This window comes from Garra rufa, chromosome 13 (genome assembly GCF_049309525.1).
Source record: "Garra rufa chromosome 13, GarRuf1.0, whole genome shotgun sequence".
NCBI lineage: Eukaryota > Metazoa > Chordata > Actinopteri > Cypriniformes > Cyprinidae > Garra > Garra rufa.
The window spans coordinates 39,397,603-39,409,999 of record NC_133373.1 but is presented as its reverse complement, the minus strand read 5'-3'; the positions used below and the strand labels follow the sequence as shown (position 1 = coordinate 39,409,999).

Here is a 12,397-nt window from a genome sequence, read left to right as displayed (position 1 = left end):
AATTATCCTGCAAAAAAACTGTTTTATTGATAATATTGACAATAATCATAAAAAAAACGTTTCTTGAACAGCAAATATGCGTATTAGAATGATTTCTGAAGGATTGTGTGACTGGAGTAATGATGCTGAAAATTCACCTCTGATCACAGAAATATAAAACAGTCTAAAATATATTCAAATAGAAAGCAGTTATTTTAAATAGGAAAAATATTTCACAATTTTACTGGTTTTGCTGTACTTTTGACTGTAAGTGTATGTCAGTATTTTCTCCAAATGGAAATATCTAATATCTAAGAATGTTTAGAATAAAAATACTAAGACTTAAGAACCTAATTTGCGGAAGGCTTCTTTAACTTAAACAAAAAGTTGTGATATAACAGGTCGACTCCACAAAAACATTCCAGTAGTTTTGAAAATGCATATGATTACGTTCATTTGCATACGTTTTTAAGCTTTGCACTGCTAACGATAATTATTCGTTTCGGCATATTTTCAGTGTGTTTGAACAAGTATCGATTGAACTAAATGCACATGTAATCTCCGTATAAAACACAAACGAATCATAAATGCTTTAGAGGTGACCACAGAAAACATACACGAACGGAGACCCAATAAAGAACTTATTCACGGTTCTATGAAATGTTTGTATCGCGTTTCCTGGTTAAACGACACACCGTAATGACACGTCGGAGATAGTTTGCGAACATATACGAGTAACATTATTGATCAAAACACGCTTTAAAAAGCATTCGCTGGCATTTCAAATTTCAAAAATAGCAAAACGTGTTGTTAAAGTGTGAAAACGCTCTGGTTTCGGCCTGGTCTGTTCACGCGCTAACGTTAGCTAAACTGCTAACAAACCGACGCCGCTCATTTACCTCAGAGTTTTCTAGACGCAAAAGCACACGGATCGCGGGGAAATCTACGGGGGGAAGGATACTCACCAGAATCTTCCATGAAACTGGGTTTAAACGGCAGGTATTTTCACAACTTCTTCGAAGTTTTATGCGCTGGATAACATGTGGTCGAACGGCCGCGCTGTATGTATCGCATTCAACACCCGTTGCGTCGAGCGACGAGAGAAGGACACGAATGTTTCGCGCCTGCGCACTGAGCCGCACAACTCAAAACACGAGTGACGTCATTCCTGGGTTACCGACAGGGGGCGTAACAATAGGGCCCACAAAAATCATGCGGGTCAAAATGGAGTCTATTTTTTATTTTTTTTAATTGCAAAACTTGTACAACGCATACAAGAACAGCGAAATTAGACCCTGATAAATTCCTACAAGGAACAATCATAAGATAAAAACAATAATATTATTATTGAATCAAAAAATAATATTATAAAAAAATTTGATAAAATAATATAAGATAAAAAATTATATTCTAGATTTTGCGTACATCAAATTATGGTGCAATCCATACGCTGTAAAAAGTTTTCACCAGATTCAACTTAAAAACCTAAGTTTAGCAGCTGCCCTAAGACTTTAAGTTAAATCAGCTTAAAACTACAAGTCATTTTAACTTATTACAATAAAAATGAGTTGATATAACTTGTGAGTTTAAATGACTTAAGTTGATTTAACACGAAATCTTAAAGTCCCCCTGAAATCAAAATTAAAGTTTTTTTGCTTTCAGTATGAATATATTAGTCTTAATATTATCTATAAGCTAGTGTGCTTCAAAACAACGACAAAATTCGCGTTTACAAGATATGGGCATTCAAAACTTACAGTCTCGTCACTTCCGCCAATATGAATCAAGGATTTTGATGATATCACTGTGCACTTCAGTTTCTCATCAAACGTTCTGTCCAATCAAATGCTCTCTAGAGTCCGTAGTGTCCCGCCCCCTACCCAGAGACGCAATACCCGGAGCAGATCATATGCGCTCATGTGTGCGATCGGCATGTATTAAACTACACAGCCTCAGCATGATTATGATCACTATTTTGTTTTAGCAAGAGTTTCATATTGAATCTGTGGGGTAATTTATTAGTCTGTGGCTGTCATAAGCTTACAAATGCAGCTTTACCGAGCTCAACGGCTCTGGCCCGAGCAGATATTAATGGAACGCTATTGGCTATTAAAAATAAGTGGGCGGGGCTGGGCGATATGTTTTTGTTTCAGTTAAAGTACGTCACCACATAGAATAACGCTGCGTGTTTCAAGGCACTTCAGTGGACCTTTAAGGCAGCTGCTAAACTTAAGTTTTTAAGCTGAAACTGGTGAAAACTACAAGTCATTTGAACTTATTACAATAAAAATGAGTTGATATAACTTGTGAGTTTAAATGACTTAAGTTGATTTAACTTAAAATCTTAAGGCAGCTGCTAAACTTAAGTTAAGTTGAAACTGGTGTAAAATTTTTACAGTGTACAGAAAAGTATAAAAATGAATTGCATCCTTTTAGAAAAATTGTCATTATGTAACAAAGATATAGCACTCTTTTTGTTATTTGTAAGTCTAACAGAAGAAAAAGGGAAAAAGACAGGAGATTTAAGCCATTTTTGCTTATGAATAAAAAAATTGCATTCAGCATACGAAAGTTAACAACATATTCAACAAATAAGTGTTTTGGAATTTCATAATAAAAAACAACATCACAAATTTGCCATTTATTCGAAATACCTGATGTCGAAGTGTAATGATTCTGAAAGCCGTGCATTAAAAAAAATGTTATTGCGACTCTTTATCTAACAAATCTTTATCTCAAAATATCTGCAAATGGATTCACAAACGTAACTTAATTTAAAGTAAAACAAGTTTTCATTCCTTATTGACAGATATATGTGACCCTGGACCACAAAACCAGTCATATATGGATCGATTTTGAGCTTTGCATTAATGTATGGTTTGTTATGATAGAACAATATTTGGCCGAGATACAAATCTGAGGGTGCAAAAACATCAAAATACTGAGAAAACCGCCTTTAAATTTGTTTAAATGAAGTTCTTAGCAATGAATATTACTAATTAAAATATTACGTTTTGATACATTTACGGTAGAAAATTTGCAAAATATCTTAATATCCTAATGATTTTTGGCATAAAAGAAAAATTGATCATTTGGACGCATACAGTGTATTTTTGGCTATTGCTACAAAAATACTTGTGCTACTTGAGACTGGTTTTGTGCTCCAGGGTCACATTTGTTCTTGTTTTAATCATAAACATAATTGTGTTCAATACTTTTTTTGTCTTTTTTTCTTACAATTGAAACTTTTCCCACGCTATTTATATCTCACAATTTTGTCTTTTCACCTTGCATTTGTGAATTACCAGATATGACATCAGAATCGCAAGATATAAACTCACAATTATAAACTCACAATTCTGAAATAAAAAATTGAAATTGTGAGACACAAACTCACAATTGCAAGAAAAAGTCACTTTTTTATTATGTGGCAGAAATAAACATCCAGTCAAAATTGTGAGGTAAAATGTGCTTTTTCAGTACTTTATTACTATAAAATAATATCCCCAGTATATTTATGTAAACTAATTTTGAAACAACATAATCTGCATTGAATCTGGTTATAGCTTTTTGTAGGCTACTTTTTGTGCTTTTTTATACATTTATCATTTCTCTGGCTTATTTGTGACCCTGGACCACAAACTTAAGTAGCACGGATATATTTGTAGCAATTGCATGGGTCAAAATGATCGATTTATTTTATGCCAAAAATAATTTACAAAAGATATTTTGTAAATTTCCTACTGTGAATATATCAAAACTAAATTTTTAATTAGTGATATGCATTGCTAAGAACTTCATTTGGACATCTTTAAAGGCGATTTTCTCAATATTTTTATTTTCTCTTCTTTCTTTTTTTTAGCTTTCAGATGATGTTTCAATCAATTTCAAAATATTGACTCTAATAACTGTTTTTGTGGTCCACGGTCACATTTGTGAATTAGTTTAATCTAAATGAAGAACACACAGATTCTATGTGTTTGTTATATTTCTTTTTGTTAGTGTTTTTGATTAGTTACAAAAAAGCTGAATAAATAAAGGCTTTACTTTTGTGTTAAAAAAAATTAGGCCTACCTGAAACACATGATTTTCTTCATTAGATTATTAAACAAAATCTAAAATAAATAAATAAATAAAATATATGCACATTTGAACTGAATAGAATTTTGGATATTTCAAATTCTGTAAGTGTGAAATGAGTTTGGGGTTTATGTAATTAATGTAAAACTATAGCTGAGTTCTCTTTGAAGTGAAGTGCTTCGAAATAAAACAACCATCAATGACTAGTCCATGTATTTGCTACAGGTGGAAGTCGGCTCTAAGGGAAAAAATGCAAATATGCACGTATTTATAGTTATAGTGTCTGGTCTGGTGTTTTATTTAAACTAGGCATTTTTTAAACTCGATGTGACGTCACGAGCTCCGCCCCTTCAACGTCAAATGATGCCACCGATGAGGCAGGAAGTCCCTTAGTAGATGTGGGCGAATATTAAAAACGGTTCATAACATTGAAAATGTCGTGCTTTAAACAGAACAGACTGTAAAAAAACAGCACAATTATAATTTTGCGAGTCTCAATGGCGTCTATTTCATTCAGATCGGGTTTGACTCGTATTACGACGCTTACTACGGCGAAGGTCCTTACACTCATCTCATGAATATTAATGAGCTCATGCGACAATTGCTGGAATCAAATATATTTGCCATTGCTTTTCCAACAAACATCAAGTTTATTTGACAAAAAGAGTAGATAAAAATAAATAAAAATATCTACACTACAAGTCAAAAGTTTTTGGACAGTACGATTTAATTTTTTTTTTTTTTTTTTTTTTTTAAAAGAAGTCTCTTCTGCTCACCAAGCCTGCATTTATTTGATTCAAAGTACTGCAAGAGCACTAAAACTGTGAGATATTTTTATTACTTAAAATAACTGCTTTCTATTTGAATATATTTTAAAATGTAATTTATTCCTGAGATCAAACCTAAATTTAGCATCATTGCTCCAGTCCTCAGTGTCTCATGATCCTTCAGAAACCATTCTCAAAGAAACATATAAGTAGAATTATTATTATTATTATTATTATTTTATTAATAGAAAGTTCAGACGAACACCGGAACATTATAAATGTCTTCATAATCACTTTTGATCAATTTAAAGCATCCATGCTAAATAAAACTATTAATTTCTATTAAAAAAATATACTGATTCCAATTTTTTTGAATGGTATAGTCAAGTAAGCTTTTCATTTCAGATAAATGCTGATCTATGGGTCTTTCTATTCATCAAATGATTAAAAATGACTCAATTGTTTTAAATATTGATAACAATACAGCAAATAGTAAAATATATTTCACAAGTTTTCAGTTTTTTGCTTTACTTGTTAAATCAAAAAAGGCGAATTCTTTCAAACATGAATATTAACTACGCCACTGCTGACGCAGCCGCCGTGCGTCCAATGGCAAGCACACGCGTCATGAATATTAAGCAGCAGCGCCTTCGCCGTAGTAGGACCTGAGAGCGCCCGAATGGCGCAGTGCGCCTGAGCAAGAAAGAGAGGAAGTGGCGGCTGAAGCAGGTCCGCACCTTTTCCGGTAACACCGACAGCAGCAGCGCGACCGGGACCGAAAGAGCGACAGGAGAGGAAAAGAGCGGACAGAATCGAGCCGACCCGGGGCGCGTGAGAGGAGGACCGTTACCTGAGGTAAATCTGCGCGCGCCCGTTACGAGCAACGTTAGCACAGACCGGGAAACTACAAGAGTAAAGTTGTGTTTGACACCCCTCCCTTTTCTCATCCGCTTTCTCTTGTGTTTCAGGAACGGAGAAGGGGAAACTAGGGATGAATGACTGACGTTCTGAAGTCGGATTTGACACCGCAAGATCCCGAAAGGGAATGATCGCGAGAAAAAGGCGACCCGACAGCCGGTACACAAGAAGGAAGTCTGAGGAAACCAGAAAGGCCTGTCACAGATCTGCACACACCTTGTTTTAGAACGTTTCCCCCTCAAAGTTTAACTTTAAGTTTTAAAGTTTGACCAAAAAAAATCCACGTTTACTTCCTGCAACAAGCCTGATTTATGCACAGCCAACAAGATGGGGAAGATGCTTTCGAAGATCTTTGGCAACAAGGAGATGAGAATATTGATGCTTGGACTTGACGCGGCGGGAAAGACCACGATCCTCTACAAACTCAAACTGGGACAGTCGGTGACCACCATCCCGACGGTGGGCTTCAACGTGGAGACGGTCACCTACAAGAACGTCAAGTTCAACGTGTGGGACGTCGGCGGACAGGACAAGATCCGGCCGCTCTGGAGGCACTACTACACCGGCACCCAAGGCCTGATCTTCGTGGTGGACTGCGCCGACAGAGACCGGATCGACGAGGCCAGACAGGAGCTGCACCGAATCATCAACGACCGCGAGATGCGGGACGCCATCATCCTCATCTTCGCCAACAAGCAAGACCTGCCCGACGCCATGAAGCCGCACGAGATCCAGGAGAAGCTGGGTCTGACCCGCATCCGAGACCGCAACTGGTACGTTCAGCCGTCCTGCGCCACCACGGGCGACGGACTCTACGAAGGGCTCACCTGGCTCACCTCCAACTACAAGTCCTAATACCGGAGCCGGGAACTCTTAGAAGCAATTAACCAATAACTCTGGCTTCTGTCTGTAAAGTTCGTTCTTTCATTTCCTCACTTTTCTTTCTTCAGTCCTTCCGTTACGTCCCGGTGTCCGTCGAGTGTTACTTTCAGAAGCTGAAAGACGTTTTCCGTGTGAAGATCCGGAGTGTTAGTCCAAAAATGGCAGCTTGTTTGTTTACCTCTGTGCCATCACGTTTAACGAATGTATGGAGAGCTTGGAAATAAACGCAGCGATCCGATCCGAGAAGTCTGATTTTGATTCGGTTTCCTTTTGCGTTCACACACGGGTGCTCCTGGTTTTGGCAGTGAAAACGTTTTCTGATCTAATCCGGCCGTCTCTTGACCCGTTTCTATCATGGTTCTGGTACCGACTGTCCTCAAACCGTAACCGCAGACCGCACAAATCACACCGAGCCTCTCTTTCTCGTACTAAATTAATGCTTTGTTTTATTATTTTGACACATTTGTTATGCTAAAGAAATAATAAAATCTATATATATCCAGTTCCATGTGATTGCTTGCATCTTCTTGACGTGGCGGAACCGGGTTTCTGCAGGTCTTGAAAAGCTTTCAGCTGTCAGAAAAATCAGCAGTGCATTATTTACAGTCTATACTATTATAGTATTTATTCATGTTTTGAAGTGGCTTTTATTTTTTTTACTTTTAATTTTTTTTTTTAAATAATTACTATGATTAGTTTTGTCTTTTTTATACTTATAATTTCTTTATTTCAGTATTATTTTATTTTTTTTTGCAATTTATTAAGTATTTGTCTTTTATTTCAGTTACTGAAAACTGTTTTCATAGTTTGATATTTTTAGTAATTTAGTTACTGTAATTTAAACTTATTATATTTCAGTTGGTTGCCAAAGCAAATGTTACAAATATTTATTTCAATTTTTAATCTTTTTTTATTATTATTATTTCTGGAAATTATTTTGATTTGAATTGTGTTATATGCATTTGTAATGTTTTAGTTTTTTTTTTTTTTTTAGTTGGTTGTCAATGCAAATGTTACTAACTTTTATTTAAGTTTTTGATAGTTTCGGTTTCCATTCTGTTTTTATTTTGATCTTATAATGCAAGTTTTAAGAATGTCTTTATGCATTTTTTCCCCCGTTTTTTTTCTATTTGACTTTAATTTATTTAGTTGGTTTAGTAATTTAAACTTATTTTATTTCAGTTTGCCCTAAAGAGATCCAAAAGTCATGACATTTTGCCTGCGCTGCAAAAAAAAAATCAATCTCTTCCTCAGTATTTTTGTCTGGTTTTCCAGTACAAACATCCTTAGATCAGGATGCATTAACTAGAGGTGCAAAATGAAGATATGAGTTGATTTTAACTCCATTGGCAGATATTTGTTTTTGTTTTAATCACAAACTCAGCTTATTTTGATCAATTTCTCATAAAACAAGATTTCATATCTTCATTTTGCATCTTGATTTATGAATCTTTATAGACATTTGTGCTGGAAAACAAGACGAAAATACTGAGGAGGAACGTGGCTTTTTTGCAGTGTGATCAGAAGTACAGTAAAAGTTATTTCCCTTTCATTTATTCCTTAAATGCTCTTTATTTGGTCTTAAAAAGTCTGAAATTGACCTTCATTAACCTGCAGAACCCCAGCTAAAGCACATGCGGAGCGCTGTGTGTTTTCAGTGCCGGTGTGTTTTTGCAGGAGAGGGCTGTGGCCTGTTTTGTGAGCCGCTGAGGTGAATTAGTGATGACGTCTATGGTTTCAGGGTGGAATGACCTGCTGTTTTCACTCACACATCAGTGATGAAACAGTGTTGAAGTTCATCATGGATCTGTGACGTTCTGCCGCTGCTGTTGATGTTGTGAAGTCAATATGATGATGGCTGTTGAAGCTGATTTACGCCGCAGGAGTTTCTGTAATGCTGCTTTAATGTTTTACAATATATTTGAATAACAAACATCTCGAAGTTTGATTCAATTCGGTTTCCTGGCACACATCAGCAGCGTCATAACTCATATTTGAATGTTTAATGCGTATCTGCGACTCATGAATCTCACGAAAACATGTTCAGCTCGCATTTAACACCTTAAAAGAAAAATATGAGGAATTATATTTCACTCTATGCAAATTTAACTAATTAGCATAAAGATTTTGACATTATTTAAAAATTATAGTTATTATAAAACACATTAATGCTAAACTATGAAATAATTTATTTTAAAAATAAATGCAGTGCAACAAATATTGTCAAAATGCATACATTTGTATTCGATTTGCGAGTACATTTCACACAATTACAAACAAACATGACATTTAGTACAAAGACTGAAATAGTGTTTTCTCATAAAATGTACTCCTGTTTAACATGTTTTATTTACCTATATATATAGATATGTTTATTTATTTATTTAAAAATCCTACTCCTAAAATAGGTTTATTTTCTTAATGCAACACCTCATAAATGCAGTGTAAAAAATTATAATTATTATATATATATATATAATTTTTATTTTACAGTGCAGGTGTCATGGAAAAAGTCTCAAAGTGCTAAAAATTTGTTTATATATATATATATATATATATATATATATATATACAAATTATATATAATATTTTTTCATTTATTTTTAGTGCATGTGTCATGGAAAATAATTCAAAGTGCTAAAAAAAAAATTTGCTAATCCTAAAATAGGTTTATTTTCTTAAAGCAACACCTCATAAATGCAGTGTAAAAAAAATATGTATATATATATATATATATATATATATATATATATATATATATATATATATATAATCCTAAAATAGGTTTATTTTCTTAATGCAACACCTCGTTTCTTCCTGTGGTTTGATTTGAGTAAAATGTGAGCTGGATTTTAATTACAAGCAAATGAAGCTTTGCATGTGGAAACTGATCAAATTGAGATGAATGTGTTGGCAGCTGCTTTTCAAAACTCTTCAAATTGAGTTGTGAGACGACAAACAACAGCAGAATCAGAGTTATTCATTCGGGCTCAGTCTGATAATCTTCTGTCAAAAAGGCTGCTGTTTGTTTATTGAGTTTGTCTGGAGTTTGACCTGCACACACTAGAGCTTTGCTGATTTTACACTAAACTTACAGCCATATCACACACTTGTAAATACACAAACTACACGGAAATAAACCTCGGTGTGGAAACGTAAATGATTTTTTAAAATGGATATACAATGCCGCTCAAAAGTTTGCGATCAGACTTGTAATGTTTTTTAAAGAAGTCTCTTAATATTGCAAAATGTTGTTACAATATAAAATAATAGTTTTTATTTTAATGTACTTTAAAATACAATTTATTTCTGTGATGCAAAGCTGAATTTTTATCAGCTGTTACTCCAGTCTTCAGTGTCACATGATCCTCCAGAAATCATTCTAATATACTGATTTATTATTAGAATGATCAATGCTGGAAACAGTTGTGCTGCCAAATATTTTTTTGGAACCTGTGATTCTTTTTTTTCAGGATTTTTTGATGAATGACAATTTTAAAAGAACAGCATTTGTATAAAATATAAATCTTTTTTAACAATATAAGTCTTTGCTATCATATTTTATTAATTTAACACATCCTTGCTGAATAAAAGTATTAATTTCTCTCAAAAAACAGGAAGAATAAAAATACTTTTGAACAGTAGTGTATATTGTTAGAAAAAATATATATTTTAAATAAATGCTGTTCTTTTTAACTTTTTATTGATCAAAGAATCTTGAAAAAAATATCACAGGTTCCAAAAAAATATTAAGCAGCACCAACTTTGATCATTTTAATAATAAATCATTATATTAGAATGATTTCTGAAGGATCATGTGAGACTAGAGTAATGATGCTGAAAATTCAGCTTTGCATCACAGAAATAAATTAGATTTTTAATGTATATTCAAATAGAAGAATATTATTTTACATCCTAATAATATTTCTCAATATTACATTTTTTCTGTATTTTTGATCAAATAAACGCAGCCTTGATGAGCATTAGAAACTTATTTAAAATGCATTAAAAACGTACTGATCCGAAGCAGTGTTTATATTCATTTATTAAGTTTTTTTCCCAATTTTAATAAAAAAAAAAATGTAATGCATATACTATAAAACTTCTGTATTATGGTTAAAATGTTGCAGCACCTGCATTTAGACACAACAGTCACCACAAAATTTAAAATGACAATTCTTATTTTGTATTAAAAAATATTGCAGTATATATTATTAGAAATGATTTAGCCATGTTTTGTTTGTCTAATTTGATTATATGCTATAAAAATAAACAAATATATTTTATACTATACATTTTTTATTTTTTTCATTTTTTATTTATTTCACATTTCGTGATGATTATTATTAATTCAAATAACACATATGGGTCGAAGAAAGAAAGAAAAAGGGTTTAAGCATAAAAACAAAAAATCTAATACTGCTTTAAATTGTTGTTATTTTTCAAAAAGAAAATAGTAAAACATTTTCTGTTTAATTTAGTAGCAAAAATAAATATCCCACATTTCCCCTAATTTACAGAAGACAAAATGTCATCAGTTTATGACATATTAAAAGACAAATAACTTTCACCCCAAATACAAATACTATACTATAAAACACAATCAGATATAATATGCTCTCTTGTTCTTTTAATTTTAATATGCACAATTCAGAATAAACAATTTTGACACTGAACGTTATTTCAACCAAATTTTGACATTTTATTCTCCAAAAACTTATTTGAAACTTTAAAACTAGACACTTTACTTACATTTAATGTGCTTTTGATATAAAATCATTTTTGTAAATTTCCTTTTGACATGTATTTTTGACAGTCTCACATCGCTAAACACCAATTATGTTCATTATTGTAATGTTTGCGTTACAAAACAGCACTAACGGTTGATGTATTCAGGGTTAATGTTGGAGCGTAGTTTTGTTTCTGGGAGGATTTTCTTCTCTAAACACTTCAGAGCTCATGGAATCTGTGGCTGGTGTTTACTGGTTTTCACGCCCACTGTTTTTAATCTGGTTCAGCTGAATCTTGTAAACACGGAAATCTCTGAACACACTTGAAACTTCACATTCGTTCCTTTTTTTAGTGTTTCTTGAGTGGCTTTTCTCCACCTGAAACACTGCAGCGCTGTTCTCTGATGTATTTGGCAGCAATAAAACTAAATGGCAAAGTTTTCTCCCACACAACAGGTTTCTCTGCAGTGGATGTGAAAACCAGAGGCAGATAGAGCTGAGTCAGACTCACTCAGGACAACAGGTTTTAAAAGAGTAGTGCAGACAAAACTGAACATTATCTGAAAATGTGTTCACCCTCAGGTCATCCAAGATTAAAATGAGTTTGTTTCTTTATCAGATTTGTAGATGTGTCATTTCATCACTGTCTCACCAATGGATGTGAATGGGTGCCGTCAGAATGAGAGTCCAAAAAGCTGATAAAAACATCACAATAATCCACAAGTAATCCCCACCACTCCAGTCCATCAGTTAACATCTTGAGAAGACAAAAGCTGAAACAGATCCATCATTAAGACGTTTTTAACTCAAATACAAATCCATAATCGATTATAACGCTTCCTCCAGTGAAAAAGTCCATCTACTGTTGTCTCTCACATCAAAATCCAGCCACATATTTGTTTAGAGCTTGTTTTGATCTGTGCAGATTTCTCTCCTGATTCAGACCAGACCACTTTTTCAATTATTATGGATTATGGACTGTGAATTATGAATAATCATACTTGTGGATTATTGTGATGTTTCTATCAGCTGTTTTGACTC

The 12,397-nt window shown here is 33.5% G+C and overlaps 1 protein-coding gene across 1 annotated transcript; it reads left to right on the top strand.

The window, feature by feature from the left end:
• The first annotated feature begins 5,541 nt into the window (after window positions 1-5,541).
• Window positions 5,542-7,128, top strand: arf6a (ADP-ribosylation factor 6a). Its single transcript, XM_073852994.1, has 2 exons — window positions 5,542-5,681; window positions 5,795-7,128. The coding sequence occupies exon 2, from the start codon at window positions 6,072-6,074 to the stop codon at window positions 6,597-6,599; it is 528 nt and encodes a 175-aa protein (XP_073709095.1). The 5' UTR covers window positions 5,542-5,681; window positions 5,795-6,071; the 3' UTR covers window positions 6,600-7,128.
• The last annotated feature ends 5,269 nt before the right edge of the window (window positions 7,129-12,397 follow it).